Here is a 12,596-nt window from a genome sequence, read left to right as displayed (position 1 = left end):
AGTTCCCCGAGAGAAAATGGGACTTTTTGGGGCGGGGGGTAGACTCTGTGGCGTTATACCCTGCCAAGGTCCCTCCCGTCCCCAGGCTCCACCCCTCCAAAATCACCACATATTTCTCAACCCAGAGCTTAGAAAATGGCCATGTTAGATAGGGTTGGCAGATCTGGGTTGAGAAATACGTGGAGATTTTGGAGGGATGAAGCCTGCGCAGATGGTCAGTGCTGAAAGGGCTCTTTGGCCCTTTCGAAGGCCACTGGTCTAGTACTTCTGTACGGACTAGTGCTTGCAGTGTCACCCATAAGGCGCTAAAGCCTCCTGAAGCTTTACTTTAAATGTAGTTCAAAATGATATTTGAATACATTCTGAACTCTTTGTCATAGTTTTCATCAGACATCCAGGTTGCTGTATGAGGCTCTAGCTTGTCATCATCTTAAAATAATCCTGTGTGGCAGGCAATGCTCCCTCTAAGCGGTGGAGTCTTGTGAGCCAAAATTCTACTTGGTGAGCTACTGGCACTGAAGTTGTGAGCGAGCGATGTGGCTCCTGCATAAATTAGTTTGCCCTGGAGCCATCCTTCCTGAGCGACGACAGAACTGTGTGAGCCAGAGGCTAAAAAACTGTGAGCTGGCTCACACGAAGTCAGCTTAGAGGGAACATTGGTGGCAGGTTTGTCTGAGAAATGGTCACGTAGTCTGAGAAATGGCCCGGGGGATTTTTGTAGCCTTGTGGGCATTTGAACCTGGGCCTCCACATCTGGACTGAACACTTCTACAGTACGCTGATTTCCCAGAGTAATGCCCCTGCTATTTTTCAGTCCATTTGGTCTGTAGTTTTTTGAAGTCTTTGTGTTCTTGTCTTCAATAGACATCTTCCCTAATCACATTTCCTATTTTGACAAATTAAAAAAAAAACCATATCCAGTGCTTTATATATATCAAGCCTTACTTCCCCCATTCCAATCGTAAATTTTTAAAAAAGTTGTAGCATTTATTCTAACTCTGGGCCTGTGCTGTGAAGTGTGAAGTTTATATATTACATTAGACATTTTTGCTTCTGGACTACCATCAATTAAGACATAAATGAGATTATATCAATAGCATTTCACGTCATGCTCTAATAGTTCTTCAGAAGTGGAAGGACTCTGTTTGCTGTCCTCTAAAACTGATTCATTTTGTACTCCAGTATAATGAGGCCAGCCAGGGGTAGTTCTTCTTCAAGAAGCCCTCAGTAAGGATCATAATTGGAAAACGTCTTTTGTCAGAGGGATTTAGCTTCATAATTTGTCAGAATGGAGTTTTGTGTCCTATTAAAAAACCAGCAAAAGAAATCTGATGATGTATTCGAAAGACAGCTATCCCACTGTCCTGCTTACAAAGCACTCTGGTGGCTTGTGAAGAGAACAAAATAATCTATATATCTAATTCTCAACAGTCCCCTTGGTGTGCAGATACCTAGTTCCTCAGATAGGGGGCACACTCTCCCCCAAAAGGGTTTTCTAGAGACTCAGGGGTCTCTATGGTTCTGCAGAAAAATCCAAAAAGTTTAAAAAAAAACTTGGGGAGGATTGAGTCTCCCCCAAATACCTTTTGAAATGGCCGCCGCAGGGATCTACTCCAGGCCTCACTTTATCGATAGTGATAAACTGCCTGATAGCCAGAGAGAGACCCACACATGCAGAGAGGGAAGGAAGCAAAAAGTAGAACTGGATCTGGGATTGGGGAGGATTCCTCCTGCAGTATGAATGGCTAAATAGCAGGGGGGTTGGAGCCAGGCCTGGAACTAGGATTACCCGCTCCAGGTTGGGAGATTCCTGGTGAAATCTGAGGAGTACAGAGTTTGGGGAGAGGAGAGGCCTCACCTAGATAGAATACCATAGAGCCCACTCATTTTCTCCAGAGGGACAGATATCTCTTGTCTGGAGTTCAGTTGTAATTCTGGGGGGACCTCCAGGTCTCACCTGGAGGCTGGCAATCTTAGGCATAGCAGCACCCTCTGGGTGACTTGATACTGCCTGACTTGTGAGTCTCCACTTGTATCAAATAAAAAACAATACTTCTAATTAAATTAATAATTAAAAATTAGTTTACTGTTTCCCGTTTATGGAGGATGGGGGGTTTATAACACCAAACTCTCCAGAATGCGTAAATTAGAACAAGTTCTGTATTTTTAAAAACTTAGTCCCTGATACAAAAATTAATTTACTGGTAGCTCCTTTTGCAAGGGGGAAAAGCAGCCATCCTTACGGAGTCTGACATGGATGCAATGGCTTGGCTCCTATATTATCAAGAACCAGTGTGGTGTAGTGGTTGGAGTGTCAGACTAGGATCTGGGAATCCCAGATCTCTGCCATGGAAGCTTGCTGGATGATCTTGGGCCAGTCACACTCTTAGCCTATCCTACCTCACAGGGTGATTGTGAGGATAAAATGGTAAAGGGGTGAATGATGGGGCCCCCATTGGGGGAAAAAGGCAGGGAGTATAAATGAAGTAAATAAAACAAAATTATGCAAATGCAACAACACTCTTGAAAGCAACTTTCTGGCCTCCCTCCTCCCTCTGTAGTCTGCTTTGCCTCCCAAAATGCCCCCCTTGGTTTAGTGGACCCCTGAGGACACTGTGGAGTGTGAATAGGGGGTCTGCAATAGAAAGAGGCCTAACCAGGAGGGTTTTTTACTTCATTTATACCCCACATTTCTCCCCAGTAGAGACCCAGCATGGCTGTTATCCTCACAACCAGCCCTGTGAAGTAGGTCAGGCTGAGAGCATGCAACTGGCCCAAGGTGAGCTTCTGTGGCAGATTGGAGGTTTGAACCTGGGTTTCCCAGAGCCTAGTCCAGCAATGTCATTACTGCACCATGCTGGCTCTGATCGGCCCTCTCCCTGGTGTGGTTTGCCATTTCTATGCAGCCCGTCAACCGTGATGTTCTTGAGATGGTATTACAAGCTAAAAGCAGGGGTTTTTGTTGTTAGCCATTCAGTTGTGTCCTTGGCGATTCTATGGGCCTGCTGTCTCCACATTTTCCGATCTTGTACTGTTTCTTTGAGTCGTTCCATGCTCAGGCTGGTGTTGACTTTTATGGTGTCTAGCCACCGTGTTCTTTGGCGGCCCTGTTTTCTTTAGCTGCTAACCAATCCAAGCATAATTGGTTTTTCTAGTGAGTTCTTCTGCATGACATGGCCAAAATAACTCAGTCGCAGTTTTAGGATTTTTCATTCCAATGACATATCTGTTTTTATGTGCCCCAATACTTGCTTGTTTGTCACCTTTGCTGTCCAAGGAATGCACAGGAGCCTTCTCCAGCACCACAGCTCAAATGAGTCAATTTTCCTCCTGTCTTGCTTCTTCAGGGTCCAACTTTTGGAGCGATAGGTTACTATGGGAAACACAGTAGCACAGACTAATCTGCATTTGGTTGACAGGCTGATGTCCTTACTCTTCCATATTCGATTTATGTTCATCATTGCTGTGCGACCCAGCGTGATTCGATGTTTTATTTCGGGACTGCATTCACCGTTTTGTTTGATCTGTGATCCTAAGAAAGTGAATTCTTCCACACATTTGATCTCTTCATCGTCAACTGTTATTTTGAAGTTTCTCTTCTTGGTGGTCATGAACTTGGTCATTTTGATGTTTAGGAAGAGGCCAAACTTCTCACTTTCCTCTTTGATTTTCTTGATCAGGTATTCCAGGCCTCCTTTAGTTTCTGAGAGGAGGGTTGTGTGATCAGCATAGTCATCAAAACAATCTAGACTATTAAAATCAGCAGCAGCAGTAAGAGCACTAAAACAATGAAATACAAAGGTAGCAGCAATGATTTATTTAAAAAACACAGTACAGCAGCTAAAACTATAGCATACACAATAATTCAGTTTAGCAACAGTCATAAAAATGATCAGATTAGTGGTACAATAGTCACTAGTCTCTCCCGCATGGCTTTAACCATAGTCTTACATCTGCACAGGTAGCCCACGGTCAGTTATTAAAATTTTGGTGATTCCAGCTGTGCATTAGGGGGAGATTGCACTATGTGCAGTTGTCTCAATACAGACGGTCACCATTTTTTCTGAAGAAGGTAATGTGTATATTTTATAGCTTTGGTGTGTACAGTGAGAAACCTGGAGCTAAAATATAAGTGCCATTGTACACATATTGCATCGCGTATTGCCTGAGTGTCCTTTAACATGTAGCCATGGCTCTACTTGTTCATCTTCCTGGCAGTGTTCCACATGTCTGTGCTGCCCGCTCAACCACCTGAACATCTGACAGCACATCCACGTGTTCAGCTGGTTACAAGTCCATTTCCTTGCTATTGTTTCTTCAACCACTTGATGGCCTAATTGTAAAACCTGTGGTTGGAGAACACAGGAACGGTAGCACATGTGATTGCAGCGGTGAATGCACAGCAGAAGGGTAAGAAACACATGAGTTCCCAAGCACTGGAGCAAACTCACATTCAGTGTCACTTACAGTCTGGCTCTCAGGGTTTGGGGGGGGAGGGTCTCGGGTATACCAAACCTGGAAAACACACGTGTTGCCCTTCCATTGCAAAACAGTAGCCTGGTACAGGCACTTCCCCTACATTTTCACTTACCGCGTGGGGAGGCAGTAGTTGGGTTCAAACATGCTAACCTCCGTGTCATTGCCACGCGGTCTGCTCGGGATAGCTGCATGAAGAAATGGGCCTGTTGCCCTCCGGGGCGGAGGGTCAAAGACTCTGGACACCCACCACCCCCACCTGCATGGACGGCAGGGCACGCGGGTTGCCCAAGCCCCACGTCCCGCATCTCATGCCGCAAAAAAAGAAAGAAAAAAGAAAAGGGCCTCTGTGTGTGCCCCCTCCCCGTGATCAGTGATGTTGGTTTTGGAATGTTGCTGATCCCTGGGCAAGAGGGTGTGTGTGTGGCACCTCCTCCACATGTGCACTTAATGCAGACCACTTGAAGATTGTGTTGAGATAGGGGGCAGGTCCAGTGAACTAGTGCCCACAGTTCCCTCTGTATGTTGAGTGAACATGTGGTGGGTGCGTGTGTCTGTATCGAGCTAGTGAGTTCTGAATGTCATAGATAGTGTGGTTTTTTATTACCTAAGCTTGGAACACCAAATTTGTAATGACCAGAGTTTTGTATCCAAGATCTTATTTATAGCCTGCCTTTCCCATTTGGGGGCCCTTTTCCGCATTCTAATTTTACTTGATGGTGAGTTCCTACTGTTTTTTTTGGGGGGGGGGGTCTTTTCTGCTTGAGTTTTGCTCCATCTGGTGGTTGATTCGATATCACGCAGGTTTTTTCCAGCATATCTCCCTGCAGATTTAAATTGCAAGATTTTTTTTAAAGACTATTGTTAGAATTGATCCCAAGGAATTGGAACGATTTCATGTTCCTGTTTGTCATGTACAGACAGAGTTTTTCTAGTTAGGACCAAGTGTAAGCACTCGTTTAGTAAGTAGACGCAGGAGAAAGAATTATGTAAAAGCTTGTAACGCTGCATGATGGAGTAAGTATGCTTTTCCTACTGGCGAGGTTATAGGAGGCTTCTCGTTTTTTAGTGTTTGTGCATGTGGTCTTTCAAAGCAGTGTTTCTGATAAAAATGCATTTGTTCAATTAACTGAATAATAGTAACAGGGGATGGTCATAGCCAGGGGTCATTTCGTAGAAAAAGAGGTGCAGGAGCCTCATTAGCATAACTTATTTGCATATGCCACACCCCCTGACATCACCGGAAGTGTGTCAGAAGGCAACACCCACCACTCAGGCTCCACTGGACTGTTTTGGATTGCTAGCTATTGGGGGGGGGGACACGCACAGATCTGCCCTCACAGAGGAGGGAGAGCTTGTACCTGAAGGCAAGCTGGGGGGGCTCTGCAACTTACCTGGCTGCTTCTTGCTCCTCCTGGCCTGACTGAGGGCTGCTGGGAGCAGGGAGCGGGGCTTGTTACATGTGCCCGCCCCCTGGGCTCCTTACTGCCGGAGCTCCGCTCCTGTGCGCGCCCACAGGAAATGACCCCTGGTCATAGACACTTATTTCAATATTTTAATGTTAATATTTTTTATTTGTTATTATATTGTTTTTACCTTGTTGGTTTTAGTGTTGTAAGTCACCACGAGACCCTTTGGGTGAGTGGCAACTAAGGAATCTAATAAATAAATGTGTGTTAGTGGCCAGTCTGTTCTGTAAGCCATGTAGGCTGAAACTAATGCAAGCTGTAACTTTTGTATATCAGGATGGAGCAACACTGTTTGGATCTTATGTCAGATCGTGGCAGTGTGTTGGTGTTCTTACCAGGTGAGTTCTGAAATTCTTTTTTTCTGACAACCAGCTGTTTGCTTTTATTAAAATGTCCACTTCAGTATAGAAAAGAGCAAGAGTCCAGTAGCACCTTAAAGACTAACAAAATTTGTGGCAGGGTGTGAGCTTTCATGAGTCACTGCTCACTTCTTCAGATATCTCTACCTGTATACAATGTTCCCTCTAAGCTGTGGAGTCTTGTGAACAAAAATTCTACTTTGTGAGCTATTGGCTTTGGAGGTGTGAGTGAGCTATTTGGCTACTGCATAAATTAGTCTGCTCTGGAGCCCTCCTTCCTGAGCTAAGACAAAAAGGTGTGAGCTGGAGGCTAAAAAACTGTGAGCTAGCTCACACTAACTCAGCTTAGAGGGAACACTTCCTGTACAGTACCTGTAAAGTTTGCACCACTGACCGTAATAAAATGAATGAATGAATGTTGTTAGTCTTTAAGGTGCTATTGAGCTCTTGCACTTTTCTTCTGCTACAGACACGGCTATCCTACAGACACGGCTACCTATCTTGATCCACTTCAGTATAGTTACTCTTGCAAACACTTCAGGACTTGGAATGGGAAACAAGGTTTCAGACTGAGAATCTGGTTAAGCCGTCATGGTTTGCACATTCTCAGGCCTTGGAAGTCTCTTCCATGTAAGAAGTTATGAATATCAGTCCCTGTGACTGATAGAATGCTTCTGGATTAGCCAAACCTGCCTAAAATAATAGATAGATCTTTTGCTGGCAGCTATTTGACATTATGGATTAGAAAAAACTTCTTAGGCCTAGATTAATTTTTAAAAACTTATTTATATATTTAAATATCTGTCCCATTTTTTCCATGCCCCTCAAGGTGGCTTACAAAATCAATCAAAACATTGCAATCTAAGACATATAAAATAAAACTTCAGATAACCCCTCTCTCCAGTATACAAAGAGTCCCGCTGGATCAGGTCACCTAGCTCATCATCCTGTTTCTCCCAATGGCCAAAAGTCCGCCCCCATTTGACCCCCAGCACTGATACTCAGAGGTATACTGCCTCTGAACATCGAAGTCCCATTGATGCATCATGGCTGCTATCCATAGATGAATTTATTCTCCATGTGCTTGTCTCATCCCTTTTTAAGGCTGCCTAAGATAGCAGTCATCTCTAGGGATGGGCACGAACCAAACCATGAAGCAAAACTCATCACAAATTTTGCCCTGTTCTTGGCTTGTGAACAGAAGTTTGTGACAGGTCTACCATCACGAACATTCATTAACTTTTAAAGCAGTTTGTGGTGGTTTTTGGATAGAGCACAAAGCAAGGGTTTAAAGGGACTCCACGTCCCTTCAAAGTCCTGCTTTCTGTTCCCTGCAAAAACTACAGAAACAGCTGAGCGTTCCCCACCACTCAGCCATTTTAGGCTGTCTTGTGCAGTCTCTTCAAAGTTTAAAGGGACTGCAGAAGTCAGCTCAAAAAACAGCTGTTTCAGGCTGTCTTGTGCAGTCCCTTTAAACTTTAAAGGGTATTTTTGAGTTGTCTACTGCAGTCCCTTTAAACTTTAAAGGGACTGCAGTAGGCAACCCAAAAAATAGCTAAGCCAGTGGGGAACAGTCTCCCCACCGGTCAGCTGTTTTGGGCTCTTATATGCAGTCCTTTTATTATTATTTTTTTTTATAAAGATTTTATTGACTCCCCTAAAAAGGGGAGGAGTTTCGCTTAAAAAGAAAGATAAGGAGGGTATATAGTGGGAGAAAGAGAAAGCTGAGTGATGTATTAACTGTTAGATTAAACTGTTAGTAATGTCCAATCATCAAAGGCTTCTTCTGCGTGTTGTCAAACATCTTTTTTCCATTCCAGTTACTTTCTATGTTAATTTGTTAGTAATGTTCCTTTGAATTTCTGTTAAAAAGTCTCTTCAAGGCACATTCAGAACCGCTTCTTTAACGCGCTGGTTACTTTTCCCCTCTCAGTGACGGGAGGGGCTTCCTCTGTTTTTCTCTTGCCTCCGGCTTCTTCCCCTCCTCCTTCGGGTCGCTGTTAACTCTTTCAGTTCCTGTGCTGTAAGCTGTCTTCCTTTCATGCCATGCCCGGAGATCTCCAGCTTTGAGAATGGTATTAATTTCAATTTCGCTTTTATCCGCTCCCAATCCCTTCGCTGGATTCTCCTCTTCAATTGTTGACTTTTATAAGCGCTCATGAGGCACTTTTCGCTGTCACAATTCAAGCTTTTCTTTTCCTTCACAATCCCCGTTGGATTCATAGCCATACACAGTCCAAATATTAAACAGCCGGCACTCACGTTGACACAAACGCCCAGACGGAAGTCCCTCCCTTCTCCCCCGCTTGTCTTTACCCAGCTCCGACATCTTGTTTTTTTATTTTTAGTAAAGTTTTTAAAATGCGCTCCAGGGAAACAAAACCTCTTGCTTATTTTCAAGTACATCAAAGGAAAACATCACTATTCGCTCAGTCCATTCCCCCCCTCTTTTCTTTTTTTTCTTTCTCGCTTATAGAGGATTAATCTCCTCATTTTCCGCTGAAGGGGGGGGGAAACGTTCTTTTTCTCTATATTTTGACAACTCACAGTTACGCCAGTCTTTTCTTTTCCATTTTTTTCGGATATTCGCTTCATCACTCGGTGACGCCCGGTGGTTCCGCTAAACCCCGTAGAACGGGGTCGCTCACGCAGCAAGGTCCAAAGGGGCAGGGCATGGCGAGAGTCTCAATCTCCGATCTTTCGACCGAAAGAGAGACTCCCCCCTGGAACGCCCTAAAGCGCCCCGGATCCGAGCTCCTCTCATCTGAGGGGCTCGTTCGGGTCTCCGCTTGCGCGGATTCCCTCCTCCACCGCGGGCGGGCAAGGCGCCCTCGGGAGCGACCCGAGGATGCGTCTGCCTTTCGCGGGAGCCAGACCGGAATCCTTATATGCAGTCCTTTTAGATGGGTGTGCTTAAAGGGTCTGCACAAGGAAACCCAATATAGCTGAGCCTGCGAAGAGAAGTTTCCCCGCCAGCCAGCTTCATACTCTCTTGTGCAGCCTCTTTAAATGGGGCTACACAAGGGAGCCCAATACAGCTGAGCCCACAGGGAGAAATCTAAAGGGGCTGCACAAGAGTGCCCAAAGCAGAGACTTTTCTCTGAGGGCTCAGCTGTATTGGGCTCCCTTGTGCTGTCCCTTTAAATGCTCCCATCTAAAGGGACTGAAGAAGGGAATCCAAAACAGCTGTCCAGTGGGGAGTTTAAAGGGACTGAACAAGACAGCCCAAAACAGCTGAGCAGTGAGGAGCAGGCTGCTCCTTGCTGCTCAGCTGTTTTTTGGGGGTTCTGCAAACCCCACTGAAAAGGACTGCAGTCCCTTTCAATGGGCTTTGTGGGAACACAAACCACAAACTGGTTTGGTTTGTGAACAGACCTACTGGTTCAGTTTGTTATTTGGTTCGTGTTTCGGCCACAAACCGAACCGCACCTTCCCAGTTCGTGCCCACCCCTAGTCATCGTTGCGTCCTCTCATCAAGCTTTACAAGTTAACCAAACTATGTGTAGAAAGTTTCAGAGGGTAGTCATGTTGAAGTGCAGTAGAACAGCTAGATTTCAGTCCAGCAGCACTTTAGAAGCCAACAAGAGTTTTGGGGGTATAAGCTTTCGAGAATCAAAGCTCCTGTATCTGAGGAAGGGAGATCTGACTCTCAAAAGCTTATACCCTCCCTCCCCCCCCCCAAATCTTGTTGGTCTCTAAGGTGCTACCGGACTCAAATCTAGTTTCTGGGGAAAGTACTTTCCTTTCACCTATACGAAATCTACCATCCATAGACTTTTATTGGGTGCCCTTGGGTTCTAGTATTTTTTGGTGAGGAGGGAGTTCTGTCTATCCACTTTCTCCACATCAGGCAAAAGGCAACAGCTATTATTTATATTGGATATGGCTTCTCGGGAGGTTTCTTTCCGGTCATGGGGACCGAATTTGACATCCCTTTGTAAACTATCGTATACGTTTGTGTGTCCTCTCCCCTCACCTAAATTTAGACATAGCTGCCCACATCTCTGGCCTCTCCCCTCCCCTTTAAGGTACAGTGAACAGTAGACCTACACCAGCTGTGTGAGAACTGAAGAAAACGAAGCTACTGGTAATGCAGTCTTGATAGCAGATATGGGAAATGCAGATACAGGCCACAATTCAGACATTTTGCTGGAGCGTCAAAGCAGCAACTTCTGTAGCACGAACTAGGAGATAACCGGATGCTTGTAGGGGGGGAATTGTTGGTACTTAGAGCACCTCCCAGATGACTGCAACGGCTCTTTCCTCTTTAGTAGCTTAGAATAAATGTGCAATGTTTAGCTAACTGAACAAAAAGGGAAAAATGCCAGGTGATAGATGACTGCTTTATTATACAAAGTCCCTACGCGTTTCACCGTGCAGCTTTCGTCAGGGGGAATCAAAACATTCACCTAGTGCTGGAACTGTCCACAGCAATTTGCCTAGTGCTGGAACTGTCCACAGCAATTTGTGGACTGTTCCAGCACTAGGTGAATGCTCTGATTCCCCCTGATGAAGCCTGCACAGCAAAACATGTAGGGACTTTGTATAATGAATCAGTCATCTGTTACTTGGTATTTCCCCCTTTTGTTCTATTGGCACATTGCTGGGTGCAGCCCGGTTTTTCTTCATCAGTGTTTAACTACCCGAATAAATTGTTGTTTTTGTTTTTTAATCCTCTAGGTTTGGCAGAAATAAACTACATGCACGAACTGCTTACAAACATGGTCCATAAAAGGTGGGTTGGAATCTGTCTCAGGCTTGGCATAGAATTCACAGGAGCAGTGGTGATAGAAGAAGAAGAGAAGAGATTGGATTTATACCCCGCCCTTCACTTGGAGTCTCAGAGCGGCTTTCCCTTCCCCTCCCCAAAACAGACACCCTGTGAGGTGGGTGGGGCTGAGAGAACTCTGACACAAACTGCTCTTTTTCAAGGACAGCTGTGCCAGAGCTTGTGACTGACCCAAGGTCACATCAGCAGGTGCAAGTGGAGGAGTGGGGAATCAAACCCGGTTCTCCCAGATTAGAGTCTGCACACTTAACCACTACACCAAACTGACTCTCCACACCAGCTAGTAGCTAGTAGAACTACAGTGGGTTCTCTCTTTCCTTGCATGCCATGCATTAACCACGCTCAATAGCAGGAGTGGGATGAAATTGGAGGAAGGGGAGGAAAATGGTCTTGATATAATTTCACAGAACCAATTTCGGGAGAGGTCGGGGCTCTGTCATTTGTTTCCAAACTCATTTCAAAGTGCTGCTCTAGTTTTTAAAGCTTTTGTGTGCAAATTACTTGAAAAGCCACTTCTGCTCATATCTTCTTGCCTGGACTCTATCATTAGTTAGGGTTCCCAGCTCTGGGTTGGGAAATACCTGGAGGTTTTGGGGGTGGAGCTTGGGGAGGGTGGGGGTTGGGGGAGGGGGGGGGGAGAACCTCAGCAGGGTATAATGCCGTATAGAGTCCACACGCCAAAGCAGCCATTTTCTCCAGGGGAACTGATCTTGGTTGTCTGGAAATGAGTTATAATGGTGAGAGATCTCCAAGTGTCACCTTGAAGTTGGCAACTTTAATCATCATCCAAGGAGTCAGCCTCTCAGGGGGAGGCCCTGTTGCTGCATCTCCAGAGGCACTGGTTGGCAGCTGTGTGAGACAGGATCAACTAGATGGACCACTTGTGATCTATCAGGGCTCTCCTTATATTATCTTTCCAGAAGGCCTTCAATTAGATGTTTTATTTTAATATTCTTAAAGGTGTATTTACCTGTTACTGTCCTGTTGTGATTTTTAGGGATGTAGTTTTTAAATCTTTATTTTTTTTCGGTCAGCTGCTTTGGGAATTTATTTATTTATTTTATTTATTATTTATATTTATACCCCGCCTTGCCTGACAAGCAGGCTCAAGGTGGCTAATAAAAGATTAAATAACATAACAAAAATTAAAACAATTAATAAATACAATATCAGTTCAAACAAGTGAGCAACAACAATTACAGAACCAACTATGGCGGTAATCTAATCAAATCCCGGTATAGGGGTAGTAACCAGCGGGTACTCTAGCCAGGAGATGGTCTGAGTTTGACCAGAAGATGTTCCAGGGCACACTCCTCAGTGACTGTGGTTGAATGGCTGTCAACATATCAATCGGAAATAAAGACAAGAGTTTTCTCAACTTCTTTTCCTTAGGTTACAAGTCTATCCGCTCCATTCCAGCGTCACGCTGGAAGAACAGAATAACGTGTTTTTGGCTCCGGTTCCTGGTTACCGGAAAGTGAGTTTTTAATAAGTGTTCAAGTG

General features: G+C 44.9%; 1 protein-coding gene across 1 annotated transcript in view; it reads left to right on the top strand.

Annotated features, from left to right (window-relative positions):
- TDRD9 (tudor domain containing 9) overlaps nt 1-12,596 on the top strand; it is a 172,677-nt gene that overhangs the window by 83,623 nt on the left and 76,458 nt on the right. Inside the window, 3 exon segments of the mRNA XM_015417791.1 lie at nt 6,222-6,283; nt 10,985-11,039; nt 12,486-12,570. Of these exon segments, the coding sequence (XP_015273277.1) occupies nt 6,222-6,283; nt 10,985-11,039; nt 12,486-12,570 (202 nt within the window).

This window comes from Gekko japonicus, unplaced genomic scaffold, assembly GCF_001447785.1.
Source record: "Gekko japonicus isolate JY-2015 unplaced genomic scaffold, Gekko_japonicus_V1.1 scaffold270, whole genome shotgun sequence".
Taxonomy (NCBI): domain Eukaryota; kingdom Metazoa; phylum Chordata; class Lepidosauria; order Squamata; family Gekkonidae; genus Gekko; species Gekko japonicus.
The sequence above is the reverse complement of the archived record's forward strand: the minus strand, read 5'-3'. Positions and strand labels throughout refer to the sequence as shown.